This window comes from Biomphalaria glabrata, chromosome 13 (genome assembly GCF_947242115.1).
Source record: "Biomphalaria glabrata chromosome 13, xgBioGlab47.1, whole genome shotgun sequence".
NCBI lineage: Eukaryota > Metazoa > Mollusca > Gastropoda > Planorbidae > Biomphalaria > Biomphalaria glabrata.
Window position 1 is genome coordinate 8,169,729 of NC_074723.1, and position 22,404 is coordinate 8,192,132.

Sequence of the window (22,404 nt, forward strand, 5' to 3'; positions counted from 1 at the left end):
TACTAAGTTAACTAAGTAAAAAAATGTCATTGAAGACAAGTGGACTATAAAACTAGTAGTACATGGCAAGACATTAATTTTCCGTATCGACACTGGTGCAAGGTGTAACATTCTTGTCAAGTCAGAATTTGAAAAGCTCAAAGACAAAGTAAAACTTGCTTATTCAGCAAAGTCACTCAAGTCTTACAGTAATCACATCATTAAGACTTTAGGAGCAGTGGTGCTACCTTTGAAGAATAATACACAAGAGGTGGAAGCAAGGTTTGAGGTTGTAGACCTTAATCAAGAGAACATTTTGAGTGGTGACACAGCAGAATTCTTAGAACTACTACAACGAACTGATTCGCAGACATGTCAATTTACAGACGATTCAGAGCATATGATCTCTGTAAGTGATTCGAAATACAGTGAAATTAAAGACTGTACAAGCAAGGAACTTTCAAATTCAATGCTTCTGGAAGAAATTATGACTGGTTGGCCAGACACAAGAAGCGAGACTCCAATTGAAGTCAGGCCATATTGGGATTCAAGAGACCAGTTTATCAACTTCGGATGGTATTATATACAAAGGTCTGAGAATACTTATGCTGCCAAGCTTACGTAAATACATGCTAAATCTGATTCACAAGTCTCACTTAGGAATAGTCAAGTGTAAGCAGAGAGCCAGAGAAGTCATGTATTGGCCAGGCATGAATGCAGACATTGAAGTGACAATTAGGGATTGTAGCAGATGTGCTGAACATCAGAATCAAAATGTGTCAGAACCACTAATGCCTTCCAAGACACCAGACCTTCAATACAGCATGGTTGGGTGTGATCTGTTTAACTTTGAGGGTAAAAAGTATATATTGAATCTAGATCTAGACTAGGTCTATCAATCTAGTTAATATAGTATAGATAGTAAAAGTACGTTTTTAATTGTAGACTATAGCGTCTATATAGATAGTATCTTTAGAATGTCTATAGTTCTATAGTACAGTGACTAGTCTATAGTAGTAGGTAGACTAAGAAGACTATATTATATAGTATATATAGAGTCTGATACTAATAAAGACACTGACCGACACTATGACTAGACTAGATACTAGATCTATTATAGTCTATAGTTACACTAGTTACAGTCAATCATAATCGTCATAGTGTCACAGTCCTCCCAGTGTGTATTACATGACTTTGTCTTAATATGACTATGTCTATGATATGAGTATTTTAAGTGGGAGTTACTCAACTTACAGTATGAGTGTATTAGTGCTATTAGTATTAGTATTGTCATAATTATGTACATAGTAACTGTATAATCTGAGTGTACATATTGTTATAACCCTATTCACGACGCAAAAGGGTTAACTGTGTGTGATCAGCTGACATAGGTGACACAGGCCAGTAATACAGTTTAGCGTGCTATATATGGAAAGGCAAGGGACAGTACTGGCATGAACTTTGCACATGAATAGCACCCGTGTTATGGTCATCTGATCATAAGCCTGCGCAGACCAGACACAGTGTGTAGGAAAGCGGCAGTTCAAGAACGGAGAGCGTTGAGACCGGGACTGTTAGTCATCCATGAAGTCGGTCCTGGTGCAGTCCTCCAGTGAAACGTACGAGTCCAGGAAGAGACAGTAGAGTTATGAGTTTAGTACAGTGATATACAGTCTAACGTTGTAGCAGTTGTTTGTGTTGCCAATTGTGTCGTATTGGCTGTTTGATTTGACCATTATTAAAGTACCAGATTATTTGGAGCCTTGTTGTCAAGTTCTTGATGTGTTGTGTTTAGCAGTGTTTACAGAAGGCCTGATTAGGAGAGAGGATCGTAATAATATAGAGTTTTATACTTTAACTTTATAGACTTACTAAGTTTTACTAATACTAGTAATACTTATTATGACTTATAAGTTTAAATACTTATAGTTATATCATGGAACTATACTAATGGAACACCAGCTTCGAGTTTTTTACAAAGACAAAGAGAGTCGAAGTGCCGTCGCGCATCTTTTTCGCGCACCATACCATTTTGAAAAATCGATGAGGATGCCAAAGAAGAAATTTACTCCGAGAGCCACTTGGATTGACCTTCATTGAGAGTAAAACTTCCCCACACTATATTTTATTAGATCTGTAAAAACTTTATCCATTTTCTGACTATCTGATAAAATAGATACAATTTCCCTGAATAAGAGATCGTCACAAAAGTTGTTTTTTTCGATCACCCTATAAAATGCCACTTATTTTCCAAAAAATAGAATCTAAATTCCGAAAATACACTCTTTCAGTGTTTCTGTGTTTGGTTTATTTACACTAAATCTGGATGAAGACCTGTCTACCGTTCCGCCAAATGCGTATTTGTTACGATATACTAAATTGCACGAAATAAAAATAGGAGGCCTAATACAGTTTTGACACTCCAGGCTACGCATTTCTAATCGTTTTTTTTTAATTATCGAAAGGACTAGGCTATATGCATACACGTCTCGTGGGAAACAAAGAAAAAGTTAATCTTGATAATATTGTAGCCTAAATAAAATGACAAAAAAAAAAACTATAGCCTAATCTAAAATGAAATAGATCTAGAGCTAGATTTTCTTGGACGAATGATATAAAATAAGATAAATAATAAGTCATATGAATCTGATAGATCTAAAATAAATACTGATAGAGTCATTCATTAATTAATTATTAGAATTACTTGACTACCAACTGGGTATTTTTATTGCCAAAATACAATGTATTTTATGTGCATTTATTAAAAACAACAACCAAAAATTAAGCGTTTGACGCAACTAGATCTAATATTAGTAATACATAGATTCTAGTTCTAGATCCAGAAAGCTACTTCTCTAATTCAGTTTTCTAGTTTAATTCTAGTTAGATCTAGATGTCTAGACCACTAGATCTAAATCTAGCCAGGGTTTTTGCTATGGAATAGATTTATAAAACTTCAGCCACCTACTGATCACGATATGACAGATAGGCCTACTCTCTCTACTACTAGACTCTAGATCTAGTACTAGTCTACTAGTAGAACACTACATTTGACTAGATGATTACTAGATCACAGTAAAATTCAATGTGTACTTCCGACTTTAGCTCAACAAACAAGTCTACTCCAAAGTATAGATCTACTAGTAAAGTCACAAAGTGTAAAGGATCATTATATATTCACATAAAAAAATTATAGGCCTAAAATGAATCGAATAATCAGTCACTAATTTGACTAATCAGTAATCTAAATTGTTGTTTTTTTTTAAATGGCAAGTGTTATTGATTACTTCTGACTTGTAAACCAGTTGCAGAGATTCTAGTTTTTATTTTGATGACATGTTACGACATATCAATGATATTTAGATAAACCTAGTGGAACAGACAGAAGGACCATTTAATATAAAGCAAAGAAGTAAGATGTTTATAATCCATCAAACTCACAGAGGATTTGTGTCATTTGTGACAGCATTTCATGCATTTACTATGATTTACAGAAGCTACAAACTATTCTACAAAAATGATAGGCTTGTCTTTGATTCCGAAGACTTATGAGGAATGCTATGTTTCCAGTGGCTACTCAGCCCCAGCTGTGACCTAAATATTATGCCACACTGAGCACAGGCATAACCATTGTCCACCTGTGGTAGAATCAGTTTTTTTTTCTTTTTGCCGTCTACCCTCGGCAATTAATTTTCATTGGTGTATACCACACCTTTGTAAGTGACCTCCAGCTGTCTCGCTCTGAAGCTGTATGCAACCAGGTGCTCTCTTATTCTATGTCAGTTAAAGCAAGTTGGCGCCTAAACTTGTCTTTAAAGCATTTCTGTGGTACCTCTTTATGTGCATATGACATGTTAGGCAAATAGGTTTTGCCTATCGGAAGGCCATTTCGGAATATATAGGTGTTTAAAATGAAACTCCAAACATCTGGACTTCCATTAACCAAGAAAATAAGCTTAGGATTCAAAGAGACGACACTGGCATTTCAGCTAAGACAATCAGTAAAATTAATAGCAACTTTAATTGCAGTCCACCAAACAAGATAAAAAGAAACAAGTGTGGCTTCAATAGCATTGATGATATTTAGTTTACTTTTATCTCATTTACTAGTATTACTATTTCATTGACTAAGGTTTTTTATTGTCAAATATGCATAAGTACATGTACTAGTTCCTGCAATTTGATGAAAAATAATAATTAAATTGTGTGTAGTCTATATACAAATGTTTATAAGAGATCACAGCTTAGCTTAATTTACTTAATTTCAAAACTATGATTTTGTGTTCTGACTCTAGTCTAAATAAATTATATTTTATTTTAAGAATGCAAAGTTGGAAATTCTGTTCTGATGAAAAAAAATTATTAAAATAAAGTAGATGTTTATGGTTTCTTTGTATTTATTTTTAAATTATTTATTCATTAAAAATTAATTGTTCATTAACATTTACTTGAAGTAAAGATCAAAAACACAAATTCAATTCATGCAGATCACAGCCCATCACTTAAATGTATTTACTGTCAATTCTACACACTATTCATTTCAAAATGTTGCTTTAAATTGTTATATGACACAATCAAAGTACTGGTACCTCACATTGATGTAGGCCTAAAGCACCTCAAATAATGACAAATTTTCATTCAATAACTTGTACTGTCATTTATTATCAGACGTGTTAAAACTAATGACCTGTATCATCATCATTGGCCTCCTTCAGTCGTAGAAATAGAAAGACTAAGGTTTCATCTCAGAGCACACTTCCTCATGTGGCTGTGGAGCCCTATTTCGGAGAGACACTCCCATCCACAGATAGCACAGGTTAAGGTGGTTTTTGCTTCGGTGGTAGAGAAGCTGGCCGTTTTTCGGATTGTATGTTTTTCTTCCTGAGCTGAGACCTATGTACTTTCACTGTCCATAGCTTTCTTGGTCACTGTCTCTCCATCTGTTGCGGTCTAAAGCTATGTCTTCCCAATTGTCAGTATTGATGTTCACTGATTTGAGGTCACGTTTTATTACATCTATGTAATGGAAGTGGGGGGGACCAGTTTTTCTTGTGTCAGTAGTGTGTTAAAACTAATGACCTGTGTATATAATTTATTAAGCAGGAGCATCAACAAATCTTGAACAATAATTGTCTACAGAAAAACTTTATTCTTATCCAAACAATATACATTTACAATGAATTTAAGCAAGTTAATTTATATTAATACAAATCTATATGGCCTAAAGATTATAGCGTATTTTGATGTGTGAATACCAAGTTACATTATTACATGAAAATAGTGTACTCATTTTTAAAATATTCTGGGTAATAAAAATAGAAAACTAATGATACAATAAAATTGAAGCATTAGTCAAAAAAAGAAAAATTTCACTCAAGATCTATGTGAACTCTGCTTGAAAATTAATTAATTAATTTTGAAATTACTTAAAAAAAAAATTATGGTTCTTTAGTCAATGGAATGATAGCAGCAATTATTTAACAATTTCATGATTATCCATTCATTTCAATATACTTATAACTGAAAAATAATTCATAAGGTTTAGATACAACCATTTGAAATAATGATTATAATTTTTTTCTTAATTTGCTTAATTCAAATCTAATATAAACAAGATTTCCTCTGTCAAGAAACTTATGAGGGAACAACATGCATGTTCTTCTCAGTAAGTTTTGCAAAGGGAATTAAGAATATTTAATTGATGTTGCTTTTTTTTTTGCCAACATTTTATAAACCTTTGCACCAGGTTTTATATGTTTACTTTTGTTAGATTCTTATTTTAATTTTTAAAAAGTAAAATTTCCCTTACCACTCATCCACTGCACTCCCTCTTGTTTTAATGGGGCTCAGATTAATAGTTTTCAAGTACAATATCAAACAGATTTAAAGAAATACTAAATCCAAACCTTTTGGCTGAATGACAGGATATACATAAATATGTATACAGCTTACAGTATAATATATATATATATCTTAAAATAAAATTGGTCCAAGACTTTTATTTTGCAACATGATGGGATTTTCCTTTCTGGTGGTGCTATGCAGGGGTCCAAGAATCTCATCTTTTCTCATAACAGAAAGTTATCTAGTTATGAAAATAAATAAAAGGATTTTTAAAAAAATTAAAAAATATGTGTGATATATGTGTTGACCATGCTAAATGTATATATGTTATTAATTATAGTTATATAATTTTGCCATTCTAAAAATAGTTTGTACCTAAAAGGAGCTACTGCGTTAATGTGTAGACATGGCCCTGACCTTAATAGTTATGAATTATTACTATAGGTGAAGGCAGATGTTCAGTTAATTTGATGCACATTGAACTAATCTAAAAGCAACTATAACATATATTATTTACATTTTCATGGAAAACTAGTTTTTCAAAAATACAAGTACTTCAGCTTATGAGAAAAGTACATGGGAAAAATTGCAGTACCTTACCTTTAAGAGGTGCATTCAATCATTGACTTTTCAGGAATGCATGCCTTTTTCTTGCATTTCCAAACATAACTGTAATTATACAATTAGGCATATTGGTTAATTTCTTTTGAAAACATTACAATTAAAAAATAATATTATTAAATTGAAAATGTTGTATCAAACATACAAATTATCAGACAATTTTGCCTAATTTCAACAGTTTATTGTAAAGGAATGGCCTGCACAACAGCCAAGGTATATTAGGCATTCATGAAAAATGAATGTGCTTAAGGTGTTATAAATAAAAAAAAAAAAAAAAACTTAGAGAAAAATGTTAAATTCCATCACAGATATTTGGATGTTGCTTGACCATGAAAATCACACAGTTCATAAAACATCTTTTAGATAACTAAAATAAAAATTGTATAGTAGTACTTACAATAAATATTGAATGGATGCCAATATTATTAATGTCTGCCCAGAGAGTAGAAATAGTATAAGTATGATCCTTGAGCCATTCTGGTACATCATCAGAACTGGTTGCCATGGTTCTACTTGTTAATAACTGAAACATTACAAACATTTTTTTTAATTTATAATTTATCACAGACTAGAATAGAAATGTTGCCAGGAAAAATACCAATGGTTAGAATACACCTGATGCTACTTTTGTAGCCTTATCACTGGTTAAAATGCACCAAAACTTCATTAATTAAATCTGATAAGAAACATATATGTATCACACAAGTCCAAGTTTATCAGAGTGTCAGCAAATAATTAACTAGATATGTGAGTTTTATATTAAAGTACTGAATTTCAGGGGATAGATCCAACTTGACACCACATCATTTATTATTTCATGAACTCATGGGTCTGGGTATGGCATGGAAACTAATATATATGGGGTGTAGGCAAGGCATGGATTATAAATTGTCTTGTATAGATTAGATTGGGTAAAACTGCCAATCGAAGGTAACTTTTACTGATAGATCTGGATCAATTATAAATTTATGGGACCTAGGCCTGCATAAATTTTATCTTTTATTTATAAATTTTATGTACATATATAACTACTCTAGAATCTATAATTATATCTTAATAATAATTTTTGTAGATAGATGTCATATAATATCTAACATATTAAGTATAGATCAGTAGATTTAGAATTTTAGCTAGTGGAATATTTTTATATCCTAATCTGAACTGGATCTATATATCTAGAATTTAGATCAGTAGATTTAGTATTTTAGGTAGTAAAAACTTTTATACTCTAAATCTAAACTGGATCTAGATCTAATTATTCTAGAAGCTTAGATCTAGAAGACTAGTTGTCAAGATTTGACTACACTATGGCTAATGCACTAGCTTAGTAGGCCTACTAGATAGATCAAGAGACAGAGTACTAATAGACTCGTCTTGCCTCGTTGGGCCTCTCAAATCAGCTATAGACTTTAGAGACAATTTAGGAAGGTGAATATCGATCCAATTCAAAGATCTACAATCTACATGTTAGAGTCTAGCTAGAGATGCTAGATCTAGTCTAGAAGGCTTATCAATAAAAAATAAAATCAATCATTTCTAAAGTTTGTAAAATAATATGTAGATCTAATCTATCTATTTATAATATAATAAAAATCTATGTCTACTTTTTAAATATTTAAAATGATATGGCTGGTGATATTAATTATTTTAATTGAGACATTGACATACTGTCACATACAAAGTAACAAAATAATTAGATTTTATACTAACTCATAGACTCATACCATATTGTATTAAACCTTCGAGTTTACGTTCCACTACCTTGACTTGACTATATTGACTAAATAAAGGGCACTATGATTATAGATGTAGATTATTATCTATGATGATGATGTTTATCAACTGGTAGATCTATAAGTAGTATCGTCACTTTAAGTATAATCAGTATAACTACTGCATTCGTTTCATTCACTGTCTGTATCAATAATCGTGTGAATGACTGAATGTGATGTGAAAGTGAAGTCTAGATTTAGAATAATTTAGATAGAATTGATAGATTATAGATCTACTATTAAAAAGTATTTACTATACTAACTATAGTGTCTATACTATAGTATAGCCAGTATGACTCGTATGAGTATACTCATATACTGTAAAAGTGTATAATAGTAAGTATAGCTATAGACAGACTAGATCATGATAGATGATCGATATATCTAGAAATCTAGACTAGAGTCACTAGATTTGACTAGATCTATAAATATTCATATTGACAATTATTGATCTCATGTATGGTCTAGATCTAGATAAAATAGAGTGGATCTCATGACTGTCTATATTAGATCTATTGATTTTTTTTTTACAACGTTAAATAAATCTAGACCTTAGTCTTTAACTTTAGTCTAGGCCTAGGCCTAGGTGTTGTAGATCTATATTATTCTAGATATTATACAAGAGATCTAGATCAATATAAGTTCGGTTTTTTAAAAATTCGCATTCGAAATTTTAAATACCCAGATTTAAGTATTTATATACCCATATTGGTAGGTCAGAGTTAATCATTTATTAGATCTATTAAAGCATGTCTATATAAAAGATTATTATTTTAAAAATATATTATTATATAAAAGATATAGTTATGAATATTTACTTTAAAAAAATTAAAGAAAATGAATTTTTCACTTTTGCCAATTAACACTCTGGCTAGCAAAAAGGATGACTCCTCAATACTGTGAAAAGACGATAACTGCATGAGTTGGTTTGGAATTGTATTTTGTAAGACTAATTTTCAAAACATATCCTTCATGAGAGAGAACGAAAAAAGATTGTCAAAAAAAAAAAAGCTGGCTGGACTACGCTAATAATGGACCAGCCTCTCTCTCTTGATATCTTGTTAAGAACATTGGTGACCGGGAAAAGTGGATGGTTTGGTTGCGCGGGACAGATGATAAAAATGACATGTACATAAAAAAAAATCCAGATTTTGTGTAAAATACCCAAATGAGGAAGTACTGGAAACACCTACTTTAATGAAGTGGCCTTAAAAAAAAATCTTTTGTGACGATCCATTATTCAGGGAAATTGTATCTATTTTATCAGATAGTCAGAAAATGGATAAAGTTTTTACAGATCTAATAAAATATAGTGTGGGGAAGTTTTACTCTCAATGAAGGTCAATCCAAGTGGCTCTCGGAGTAAATTTCTTCTTTGGCATCCTCATCGATTTTTCAAATTGGTATGGTGCGCGAAAAAGATGCGCGACGGCACTCTGATCATAAAATCTCGAAGCTGTGTGTTCCATTAGTATAGTTCCATGGTTATATACTATACTATACTTATAATTATAATAATACTAGTCTAGTTTTACTACTTATTATAGTATAATATTATAATATTAATAATATATATCCTATGTATGGCTATGGCATGCTATACTATAGATAGAAAATGATAGATTTATCATTTACTAGATCTAGACTAGACATCTACTACTACTACTCAGTACTACTACTACTCAGCCTACCTACTAGTGACAAGTAGTATGAAGTAGTGATTGTACTACTATTTATTTGTAGTCTAAACTACTCTAAACTAAAACTTTAGTCTAAAGTCTAGAACTAAGAAAGTAGACTAACTAAAGACAGTTTTGAGTTTACTAAAGTTAAAGTAGGCCTATCTTACAGAGTAGAGATCTAGATTAGTCTCAGACTACAAAGTCTAGATCAGTAGATGTGGTGGTAATTAAATCGTACCCTTATTTATAATCTAAATTTATTTCTAACACGTGCAGATATTTACCTTTTTCAAAAGAGAGAACCAATAACCATAGTCTGTGCCAGCCTATTTTCTTATTGTTTCTTCTTCTCAAGAGTAGCTTCCCGTGTAATAAAATTTAAAAAAATAAAGAAATAAAGTTGCCAACTACATGATTCTCCGAGGGAACAAAAAGAAAAAAAATATCTGTCTATGGGGAGGGGGGTAGGCCAATTTTTATGAAGAAATGGCACGATTTGTGTACAAAATTATTTTTGTGAATTTTAATAATACATACGGATTATTTATATTTTAATCAATTTTTTATATTACTATTTATAGATGGCTGCCTTGGTCGTGCGGCTTGCGCACTGGTTCGATCGTCTCTATCCTGCCCGCTGTAAAAGCTGGTTTGTGTCCAATAGCAAACAAGACTTTAAAAGGGACATTAGTATTGCGGAGGCGAAAAGCTGACGGTAGTTTTAAATACTTCAGAGCTATCGTTTCAGATGAAGGAACCGATAAACCTGAACTACAGACTAGAATTGCACAGTTCGATTTATCAGCACTTGTAAAACTCAAAACAATATGGATAGACAATACGGTTATAATTAAGCACCCTCGACACTAACTCCGCCATCTCCCGGTCCCAAGCCCGGGTGAGAAAGGAAGAGGGTTATTTGGCGTACCGTGGGACACCCAGGGCGTACCGCACCGGGTGACACCAACACTAGTGACGTATATATATATATGTGTGTGTGTGTGTGTGTGTGAGAGAGAGAGAGAGAGAGAGAAAATGGGATTTAAAAACAACATGTCCTTAAGAATGGACCCGCTGAAATAGAAATAGATTATAGAATCTAGACTTGTTTCTACGCTAGTTATGTTCAACGTAGGCCTATGCCAAATGCAGTCTATTTTGGTGAGCTTAAAGGTGGTCGACTTAACAGCAGAGGCGCCCCACGGAAACTCTTCAAAGACCAGCTTAGGCGTCAACTTTCCTTGGCTGACAAAGAAGAGAGCACCTGGTTGCATGCGGCCTCAGAACGAGACAGCTGGAGGTCACTCACGAAGGCTGCGGAATACACATTTGAGACCAAAAGAAAATCCGCTGCCGAGGACAAACGCAGACGGCGAATAAAAATCTAAATTGACCACCTGCGGACAATGGTTATTATATGCTTGTCCTGGATGTGGCAAAATATATAGGTCACAGCTGGGGTTGAGCAGCCACTGGAAATACTGCACTCCTCACTAATCTTCGGACTCGAAGACAAGCCTTATTATTATTATGTTTAACTGGAAAATGCGCATACAATATTGACTTGATATGACTTTTTGACCCCGTGTTTAGTCTTAGCAACTGCTGTGTCAAAGGCTATTTCCGGCTAAAGCGAAAGTGAAGGACAAAAATGTCTGCTCCCGCAAAGAATGCCGAGCCCCAGCAAATGGGAAAAGGAATTAAATTTCTATTCGGTGGTAGTGCCGGGTAAGATATTTCTAGCAAATTACTCCTTTACTTCTTTACTTAATTCTGTTATTTTACTCTGTGCTATAAATCCAGATCTAACGAAGAGAAAATAACTTGCCCTTGAGTGACAGGCCACTCTCAGACTCTGATTAAGTCTGATTTGTCATTTGAAACATTTGTCATTTGTCTCATTTCTCATTTGAATAAAAAACTAAAAAATTTAAAAAAGACTAGACTCTAGTAAATCTAGATCTAGAATCTAGATGTAGATCTAGAATTAGATCTAAGTCTAATACTAAGTCCTAAGTCTAATATTAATAAAACTATCAATACTATTATTATTATTACATTAATTTAAGTTTAACCTTATTTTTAAATTTACTGAATTTTTACTTTTACTTTATTACTTTAGTTTATTAAAGTTTATTTTATATTCAGATCTAGTCTAGTCTAGATTCTAGTATCTAGATCTATATAATATGAGTATATTCGGTAATATCCTATACTGCCTAAGTAAAGTTATACTAAGTTATAGATACTAAGATATGCTATAAAAAATATAAATATAATGCCTATATTGGCTATATTACTGAAATCTGAATTATATTTGTATATTCTTATATTATTATAATTATTAGATCTAAATTCTAATTGCACTTTATAAATTAATACTAAAGTAAATTTAATCACTTTAATTTTTAAATCAATTTAAATTTTTTGTAATGTATACTAGACTAGATCTAGACTATATAATATATTACTAACTAAGTCTATACTCTATAGTCAGTATGTATATATTATAGTCTATATAGTATATATACTTTATCTAATGAGAAATGTAGACCCTATTATAATAATTTAAATAATTATGGCTTGACTTAGATATATAATCTAGATATTTATAAGCATTACCCACCAGCTTTGCCCAGCTTTTCTTAATAATGGGATGATAATGTCAGGTACCCATCAGTACACAGTTAGGTGGACTGATCTACTCAAAATACTCAAATCTACTGTCTAAGTCTTGTCTAGCAGGCATCCTAAAAATCCAGATATATTCAAAATTAAATCCCAATATTCACAAAGATTTCGCACCCAACAGTACAACAACTCTCAGTTCAGAAGTGAAGCTATTAGCTACACCACTCTTTCATCATGCCCCAAATTGGCCAAATCCATAACTTACAAATAATACTAAAATACAATTTAATAAAATACTCAGAAAGAAGGCAAATTTCTTAAATACTAATTCCATATTCCAGGAATTAATTAGAAATAAAAGTTAAGTTTTAAGTCTCTAATTAACAATATAACTTTAACATGCAGAACTAGATTAACATTATATATATGGATACACTCAAGACATAATTATCTTCTCTTTTGAAAGAATTTCAGTAATTTATAAAATAATATTTAGAAAATAAAGATCTAAATCTAATATTTATAAGTATATATATATATATAGAGAGAGAGAGAGATTTTACCAGATCTATCTTTATATAACGATATAATAACTATAATTGGCTGGTCTAATTAACTGGATCAGACTAAAATAATATAATAGGATCAGTTTCATTACTTTTAAATTCAGTCCAAATAAGCCACTTGTCCACCGATTAACTGGTCCACCTATTAACCAGATCGGGGTATTAGTAAGTTGACTAGATAAAATGATGATTGCAAAACTAAACCTGTAATACTTAGGGTTAAATTTGTTGTTGTTCTTTTTAATCTTTTTTTTTTTTTTTTTTTGTGCTCCACAGAATGGCAGCAACTGTTTTTGTTCAGCCTTTGGACCTTGTTAAAAATCGCATGCAACTTAGTGGTGAGTCCTGAGCTAGGAAGAAATCAGAATGATAGGTCCATAAAATAACTTTTAAATTATAAAATTTTGAAAGATTGCCTAAATTGAATATCATAATATGCATTAAAATTTATATAAACAATATTTTTCAAACATTTCTTTTTTTTTAATTTTTTTTTTTTATCAATTGTAATCATTTCAAAATATTAGATCTGAAACTATCTCTATAGAAAGAAGTATTATTTATTATAAACACAGAGAAAGAAAAAAAGCAATTTAAATATATGATAAAATTTACCTTTATATTAAAAAAGAAAATAATGACATGAATGAATAAATGCATGACGCGTAGAATGTAATCATCTTCTTTTTGAAGTAACGTCTGTACTATATAAGAAAAGAAGATTATGTACAAAAAGCCCTTATCAAAATCAAAGTTATTTAAAAATCATGTGATAGTAAACAATTCAGCAAAAGTTTTAGCTGTTTTTAATCTTTTAGGTGTTGGTGGTGCCAAAAAACAGTACAAAACTAGTTTTCATGCACTTTCTTCTATCCTCAAGAATGAAGGGCTATCAGGGATATACACAGGGTAGGTAATTCATTTCTAGATATACTCTACTGAAATTTCCTGTGAACTTTAACATTAAAATATCAACTGGATTCTAAATATTATTTTGTCTTTCAATGTTACATTATATTATTATTGGAATCTTTTTTTTTTCTTTCAGTCTAAGTGCCGGACTGTTGCGCCAAGCCACATACACTACCACACGATTAGGGATATACACATCACTTTTTGACATGATGTCCAGGTAATTTGTAAATAATGATGGATCTTTTTTTTTTTAACCATGTTTTTTTTGCTTTGCACAAAACTGTCAGTGTAATGCCCTCTTAGTGTTACACTATTTTCCATCTTTAAAATTTTTTTTTTAGACATACATCTCTTTCTAACTGTTATTTGAAAAATAAAAAAAATAGATTTCTAAGTAGACTATATACTTTATTTTCATTTAAAATTTATTAACATTTGTGTGTGTGTGTGAATGAACCCTAAAAAAAAATTAAAGTAAATATTCAGTATTTATATTGTAAAGAATTTGGCACAATAATGAAAAATATTATCTTATAGATTTCATTTTTTTAAATTATTATTTTCCATCCATCCCAGTGTTGCTACAGCTTATGTAGGCTCTGGCCTGCTTCTGTACATCCTTCCATTCAAATCTCTCTTGAGCTTTGCTTCTCCATTCCCAAACTCTAAGTTGTAGATCTATCTCTACATTATCAATCAACTGTATTCATGGTCGCCTGCATTTTGGTTTTGTTGGTATACAATTTTTGCTCCTCTGTTCTGATTCTTTCATTCAAGGTGACCTGCCCAACAAAGTCTGTTCTCTTTTATTTCCCATCACTATAGGTGGGTCTTCATACATTTTGTATATCTCATGGTAGAATGTGCCCTCCACCCAGTTTCATCTCATTAGTGTTATCCCATAAAAACTAATTTATTAATTGGTTTTCAAAATGTGTTAGAAATACATTATAAACATTTTTGTTGGGATTCACTGTTACAGGATGTTTTATATGTTTAGGATTTTATATGCTTTCTCTCTAAACCAAGTATTTGTTCTTTTTCTCTTATAAATAGAGATGGAAAACCTCCAAACTTTATTTCGAAAGCTTTAATTGGTGTTACTGCTGGTGGCATTGGTGCTTTTGTTGGTACCCCTGCAGAAGTAGCTCTGATCAGAATGACTGCTGATGGAAGGTTAGTAAAATATAGACATGATGCATATAAAGTTATAAAATGGGTAAATCCTTTCACTTGTACCATCTTTTTAACTCTTTCTCTCCTAACTGATGATACCAATGTTATTTTACCCCATTAAATAAAAAGATTTTTGGTTTTATAAACTTAACTTGGTGTTCCATAAAAAGAGTATGCATTCTTTTAGAATTATTTACCTAATATAACATTTCCTGATTACATAAAAGAAAGTTATTGAAGTTTAATTATAACAGGGTAGTGAAACACAAATGAGCAAAATGAATAATTCCATTGGAACACAGTAAATAATTACGGAGGGAAAAGGTTAAACACTTTGAACATTCTGAAGTTTAGTTTACAATGACCTTAACCATATGTGAAGACCTAGTCCTGACCTTATTCATAGAACATAGAAAAAAATACTTCTAAATAATATGGTGTTAGCTGCTATGTAGCAAACTGGCTGTTAAAAATTATTCTTATATACAAAAAAAACTATACTGTACCAATTAACTTGTGATTTCAAAACATTTTTCTGCCAGGTTACCTTTAGAAGAGAGAAGAGGATATAAAAATGTTTTCAATGCCCTGGCAAGGATTGTAAGAGAGGAAGGAGTCTTGACATTATGGAGGGTAAATTGTTTTTATCACAATGTTTCTTGAAACAGAAGAATGCAACTTGTTTTATAAGTTTAATGGTTTGATTCTGTTACTATCCTTTTAACTTGAAATGTGGATTTGAATGCCATCATCATTTATATCAATTAAAACAATTGCGTTAGTTTAAATGCTATAAAGTTCAACTCAGGTGCCATTTGGCCTTTACTGGCAAAGAGAAAAGAAGCTGGCAGCAGACAGTTGGAGAGCTCTCGTGAAGGTGGTTAGACACACATTTTAGGCCCGGAGAAAAGCCTTTATAGAAGACAGGCACCCAAGGCATAAAAAAAAACAACTTAAAATAGATCTCTGGCCGAAGGCTTTGTGTGCATCAGATGTGAAAAAATATGCAGGTTGAAACTGGGTTTGCATGGCCTTGTGAAACGCTGCACTCATACATAATCTTTATAATCGAAGACATTGCCTTTATTATTATTGACCTTGTTTTACAAAAACCAAAATTAAAATATGTTCTGTTTTATTGTTCTATTTTTTCCATGTTTTTTTTTTATCAGGGTTGTATACCAACAGTTGGTAGAGCTATGGTTGTGAATGCTGCTCAGCTTGCTTCCTACTCACAAGCTAAACAAATGCTGATTACCACAGGTGAGTGTCATGGACACATTTCAGTACCGTGTCCATTGTTTGTATCAATAAGCATTTCAGATTCCCACTCCATGTAGACACTGTGTAGACATTTGTCTATTAAACTATATAAAATCTTCAGGTGGAGAGTAAAACCTCCCTTCTTTCTTGGACTTTGAATTATCATGATTCACTGAATTGGTGATGTTTGTATTGATATGCCTGTTGGTCAATCCTCAAATAGATACATGTGCAGACTACCAGACCCCCCCCCCCCCCTTTTTTTATTAAGGAAATCAGAAAGTAAACAGATAAAATATAGCAAAAAGAGATGTTTTTCCTGACCCATAAAACCTGTGCTGCTATTCTCTGTTCCATTACATTGACTTTGTTCTATGAACTTTTCGATTAGTATATATATGTATGTATATATAGCTTGTAGAGGAGGCGTGTTCATTAAGTGCTTGGCTTCCGAACTGAGGGGTTCAAATCCTGGCGAAGACTGGGATTTTTAATTAATGAGTCCAATCTACTCTAATGGGTATACGACATTAGTTGGGTAAAGTAAAGGCGGTCATTGTATTGACCACATGACACCCTCGTTAACCATGGGCCACTGAAACAGATGACCTTTACATCATCTGCCCCATAGATCGCAAGGTCTGAAAGAGGGAACTTGTATATAGCTTGTAGAAGTGAGGACACAGAATATCATTAAGGTCTGTTCATCAATAAACACCTAGAAATGCAGTTTGACTCTCAGATTGTATTCTTGCCATCTGACTGAATGCAATACAAATATTGTGTTAATAAAATTCTTCCTTATATTATTGTCTGTCAGTTTAGGCAAGTAATCCTTATCTAAGCAGTTAGTAACAGTGATATCTTTGCAGTCTATTTATAATTATGGTATTAACAAGTTTGCAAACAAAAATGTTACTGTAACAACACAAAAATGTTAAAGATAACTTAGTTTCGTGCATTTTATTTCTTTGAAATAAGACAATGATAATTACTTGCGTAAGTATTTTGTTGGTTGAAAATCTTAAGACTTGTTCTTTAAAGATCTGCATGAACAAAAATTTAGTTTTTTTTTAATCAAATGTAATGAATGTTTATTCTACAGTTTTTACATCTATTATTGCATTTCTTGTTCTTATAGTTCTTAAAGAGTTTCAAATTACTGAAAAATGTTAATTTTTATTGTTTATGTTGCTCTAGTATCTTTGAAAACAAATTGTGTAGTTGTGTAAACAAACATTTTTGTAAATATCTACCTAGTGAATTAAGTGTATATTGATACATTTGTACATTTGAGTATTTTTTTTTTTAATTTATTTCTAAAAATTTATTGGCTAAAATAAAATTCCAAATTTTAATAATTCACGTTACATTATAATGTACTCAGAAAATTACAACATCCAAACAAAATATTATAACCTTTCATCTTTCTAGTTACAGAATTTCCCTTTTTACCTTTGACAATTCTAATTCATAATACTATTACAAGCTGCCCATACTGTCAACTTGACCTTGATGACTTGTGATAATATTCCTTCCATTAAGTTTGATAGTTTCCTTGAATTTTCATACAGTAAATAGAAAATACTATGTTTCAAATGTTTTTTCTACTGTCGTTATTAATAGCAATTTTTTTTTACAGGTTATTTTCAAGATGGCCTTTTCCTCCATTTTGTTGCCAGTATGATTAGTGGTCTTATCACTACAGCAGCCTCCATGCCAGTTGATATTGCTAAAACAAGGTATATTCTGGTTTTCACTCATAAAAAAAAATGCTGTATCAATTTAAAGTATAGCAGTAAAATGTATAATCATACAAAGGATAAGAGAGGTTTAAAGATAAAAATGAAATATACTTTAGATGAGATAACAAAAAAATTGTAACTTGTGTCATTATTTCCGCTGATTAGAAAAATTTACTTTGCTGCTGTCTGTTGTAATGATTTGAAACGGATGTTGGCAATTTCCATGTATATAAGATCTGTTGACTGGCTTTCTCCTATCCTCTCTGTCCTTTGCCTTGGATAGAATTTTCTTCAATGACAGGCCTTTACATTCTGTGATGTTATCTTTGCATTGCTTTTTCTGTCTGCCTCTTCTTCTTTTTCCTGCTATTGTTCCCTGAAAGAAGATCTTTGGAGGACCTTGTGATGTGGCTATAGAGTTTAAGTTTGTATTTTCTAACAGTGTCATCGTGGGGTCTAATGGCGGCATTAATCTTGTTTCTAATCTCTTAATTTATGATGCAGTCTTTGTAAGGATCTTTCTGTAGCATCTTAGTTCTGTTGCTAGGATTTTCTTCTCGAGATCTGCATCTACCATCATCTATTTTCTTTATTACTTTTTTTTGTCTCATGGGAAACGTTGAGAACATTGTCTGTGTGCCATAACAAAAGCACAGGTTTAGGTTGTTCATTCTTGTTAGTGACTGTATGGCATAGAAGAAGATTAGGATCCCCCATGTCACACTTTGTTTTTTATTTGATTATTTTACAAGAGCAATTTAAACACAAAAAAAGTTGATCACCTCTTCATTTCTTTACCCTTGAGACTCTTGACTATTTGTTAATGGTATAATTATGAACCTTTGTCTGCATATAGAATAAATTATTAGTTGATAAGCTATACTTATTTATCCATACCATTCTTTTCTACTAAAATAAATTCTGCTTTCACTTTTGATCTGATTTGATGTTTTTTGAACACATGCTTTTTTAAACACTTTCTGATTTAAACTTTCGTGATCTCATTCTGCAAGGTTCATTATAATTTTCTAAATCAATTTTCATTTGTCTTTAGGATACAGAACATGAAAACAGTTAATGGCAAACCAGAATACTCAGGAGCTGTTGTGAGTACATTTTAATTGCATCTTAAATAAAATCTTAAGAAATATGATTGTCATCTAACTTGAGCTTTTTGAGATCCGATTTTTTTCGCATGCTAAATTGATGCCCTTTTCCCTATCATATTATTTTAGCAAGTCTTATCTTGTTGTTTTACTTGTGTTACAGGATGTTCTGTCCAAAACAGTCAGACAAGAAGGTTTCTTTAGTTTGTGGAAAGGCTTTACACCTTACTATGCTCGACTGGGTCCTCATACAGTATTGACTTTCATTTTTCTTGAACAGATGAATAAAGCTTATCGTCGTTATGTCCTTCATGACGAATCTGCCAGTGGTGGCTTGTAGTAGAGAAACTCAAGATGCTGCTTGACTTGACATGTATTGATGTATAACAATGTAGACAGATGTGAAATGAAATGCTTTATTTTTCTCACATATATTGTAGTAGGGAATAAAGTATGTCCTTCAAAGTAATTTTAGAACATGTTTCAGATGAACTTATTTATATTGTAAAAACTAAGTAGGGCCTAGAGCATTCTTTACAATGTGTTTAGTCTCATGTTTTATAGTATTTATGAAGTTACATAATTGTATGTTGTGCTCTAATTTTTGTTAATAGTTCTTGAGTTAATGCTCAAAATGAATGTAATGGTTGTTCAACTTTGGTGCTTGTAGTACTGGTCTAGACCATAACCTGCTAGATATTTTAAGTTTGTGTATCTTTTGAGAAACAAATGACTAAGTATTTTGAATATTTTTGCTAATGTTGAGTAGTAATATTCAAGTGAGTGATATATACTAGGTTTAAAAAAAATGGGGTTACATCTTTAGCATATTTCATTAGGTAAATACTAGAGCTCTAAAATTAAATATTTTACAAGTTGCTAGTATAGTCACTGTTTCTGAGGCAGCATAGTTGATTGATCTCCAGCTTATTTGTTTTTAACTTAATGTCTTGAAAAAAATAATCAAAAGCAAGTATTTTAAATATATGTTGAATCTTTCCTGTAGGTAGATAAACTGTAACTTTAGTTTTGGTCTAGTAATGTTTCTTGTATGTCACTCATTGGTGGTTGTTTGGTTTTTCTAGGTATAATTGATTTAATAGGATAGAATGATTGAAGCAATTAAACATTACTGCAGTCTTACAATGTGAAGAGATTCTCATTGAGTGTTGCTTGTGATATAGTTCTTAAACATTTTTACCATGTAACCAGAGCTTGACTTTTCTAGATATTGAAGCAATAATTATATTTTTTTCAGGGCGAATACTTTTGTCAAGTCTTTTGATCATATATTTATTTCATAGACTGACTACAAGGTTAAATGCTGCATTGTAAAGGCTCTTTATTTAAAAGAATGTTGTTTAATGACTTGTTTCACCATTTCTGAATATTAGGATCTGCTAACAAATGATTGTCAATAAGAGCCTATGCCATTTATTCAGGGTTTGGGTTTCTGTTCAGTTTGTTAAAAATTGTTAATTTTTTCCTGTGACCATCTTGATGTCATCCTCTGTTCCTGGCACTATTGTTTGGTGTAAGGATGACCATCCTGATGTCATCCTGTGTTCCTAGCACTGTATTGTTTATTGTAAATGTGACCATCCTGATGTCACCCTGTGTTCCTAGTACTGGATTGTTTAGTAAGTGTTCACAGCCCATTTTTTTTGTTTTTTACACAAACAACTGTGATGAATATTTTTAACTTTTTTTAATGCCTAGTATAAATAGGTATCATTCAAATATCTATAACTTAACAAATTATATTTATTTAGGCATAATTTCAATATCTATGAACATAACAGATAGTGTATTCTTCTTTTATATGTTTGTCTAAACAGCATAATACTTTTTTTAGGAAATAATGACATAGTCAAAACATGTCCAATACATTTTAAAGAGAAACAATATACTTTCATTAAGATTATATACAATAACAGTTATCTGGAAATTCTAGAAATTGATCCACAAGTCAAGCTAATGAATTTGTAAATGATTGATCTCAATCACAAGTGTGAATGGGTCAAATTGGAATCTTTTTACTTGTATGTCATATTGATTGACTGTGAAATTGTTGTACATGAGATTAGCATTTTCTTCATAAAAATGATCTGTCCTTTGTTTTTGTAGAGAGTGTGGTTATTGTCAAAAGTAGATTGCAACTGAATTGAAATTGAAAAAAGTTGGGTATAGCTATTACATTATTGAATAAATAACCAATACAAGAAAGCAATGTGATGTGTTTTTAATCATTAACTATTTATTTAATTATTAAGATACTGTCAAACCTTGTTCATTTGAGTGCAGTTATTCTTGAGATGTTAGTGAATTTGCTTCAGCACTACAAACTGATAATCTGTCTGCAACGGATCACTTTATTTGATACAAAATTGTGCATGCAATAGTTTCATATTTCTTACAAAGCTTATATCAACTCATTCTGACAGGTAAAAGGTTTGTACACATTTGACACCCAATCTCGGATCAAGTGGAAATTTTGCACAATTATTTCTTGTGTCTGAAAAAAACAATAATCAGTAGAAAAGAATTTAACAACTAGTTGATTAATTATTGGTAATTATTTTGTTTGGTATCGAACAGGGAAAGAAATAGTACTCTAAATTTGTTGTAATCACAACAAATTTCCGTAAGGATCAATAAAGCAGTCTTAGTCTTAGTCATATTTGGTGGGTATAAGTTGAATTAGCCCCCTTTATACTTTGTGTAAAGAATCAGGGTAGTGCTTAAAAGTTTGCGTTTCTTTGTCATTTTGTGTTGTAAAATAATTTCTTATTGAACTAATCAATAATTTTGAATTATTTTGTTCTTAACTAGATATAGTAGGCTACACACAATATATGAATGTTTTCAGAACAAAAACCATAACACAATATGCTCATTTTAGGGTTGTACAGATCAAAATAATTAACAAGGTTAAAAAAAAGGGGGGGGGGTAATTATCAGAATAGCTTTAGTCATTCAATTAAAAATTTGTAAAAATATTTATATATTTATAACATTTAAATTTTTTAAAGTAGAAAATGTTAATGATTACTAACCCTGACTAAGGTACTTTACATCTTTATCTGAAAGCGTGGTCGAGAGGC

At 31.5% G+C, this 22,404-nt stretch overlaps 2 protein-coding genes across 4 annotated transcripts in view; one reads left to right on the plus strand and one right to left on the minus strand.

Moving 5' to 3' along the window:
- Positions 1–10,320, minus strand: part of LOC106056062 (trifunctional purine biosynthetic protein adenosine-3-like) — a 32,929-nt gene extending 22,609 nt beyond the window's left edge. The window contains exon 1 of one of the 3 annotated variants that reach the window (XM_013212630.2): positions 10,183–10,320. The gene's annotated coding sequence lies outside the window, so the exon portion shown is untranslated. Of the gene's footprint in view, positions 1–10,065; positions 10,087–10,136; positions 10,159–10,182 lie in introns of those variants that run through there. The other 2 variants (XM_056008152.1, XM_056008153.1) reach the window with 2 other exon arrangements.
- Positions 10,321–11,472: 1,152 nt separating this feature from the next.
- Positions 11,473–20,304, plus strand: LOC106056063 (mitochondrial 2-oxoglutarate/malate carrier protein-like). Its single transcript, XM_013212633.2, has 10 exons — positions 11,473–11,626; positions 13,372–13,433; positions 13,914–14,004; positions 14,144–14,227; positions 15,067–15,186; positions 15,729–15,819; positions 16,359–16,449; positions 18,092–18,191; positions 19,249–19,300; positions 19,464–20,304. Exons 1-10 carry the CDS (start codon positions 11,550–11,552, stop codon positions 19,638–19,640), a joined length of 945 nt encoding a protein of 314 aa, XP_013068087.2. The 5' UTR covers positions 11,473–11,549; the 3' UTR covers positions 19,641–20,304.
- The last annotated feature ends 2,100 nt before the right edge of the window (positions 20,305–22,404 follow it).

What these genes read in the sequence shown, in the direction of transcription:
- LOC106056063 (XM_013212633.2), top strand. Translation starts at nt 11,550, where the DNA reads ATGTCTGCTCCCGCAAAGAATGCCGAGCCCCAGCAAATGGGAAAAGGA. An exon ending in AAATCGCATGCAACTTAGTG is followed by an intron (nt 13,434 to 13,913) that starts GTGAGTCCTGAG and finishes TTAATCTTTTAG; the next exon opens with GTGTTGGTGGTGCCAAAAAA. An exon ending in GTTGATATTGCTAAAACAAG is followed by an intron (nt 18,192 to 19,248) that starts GTATATTCTGGT and finishes ATTTGTCTTTAG; the next exon opens with GATACAGAACATGAAAACAG.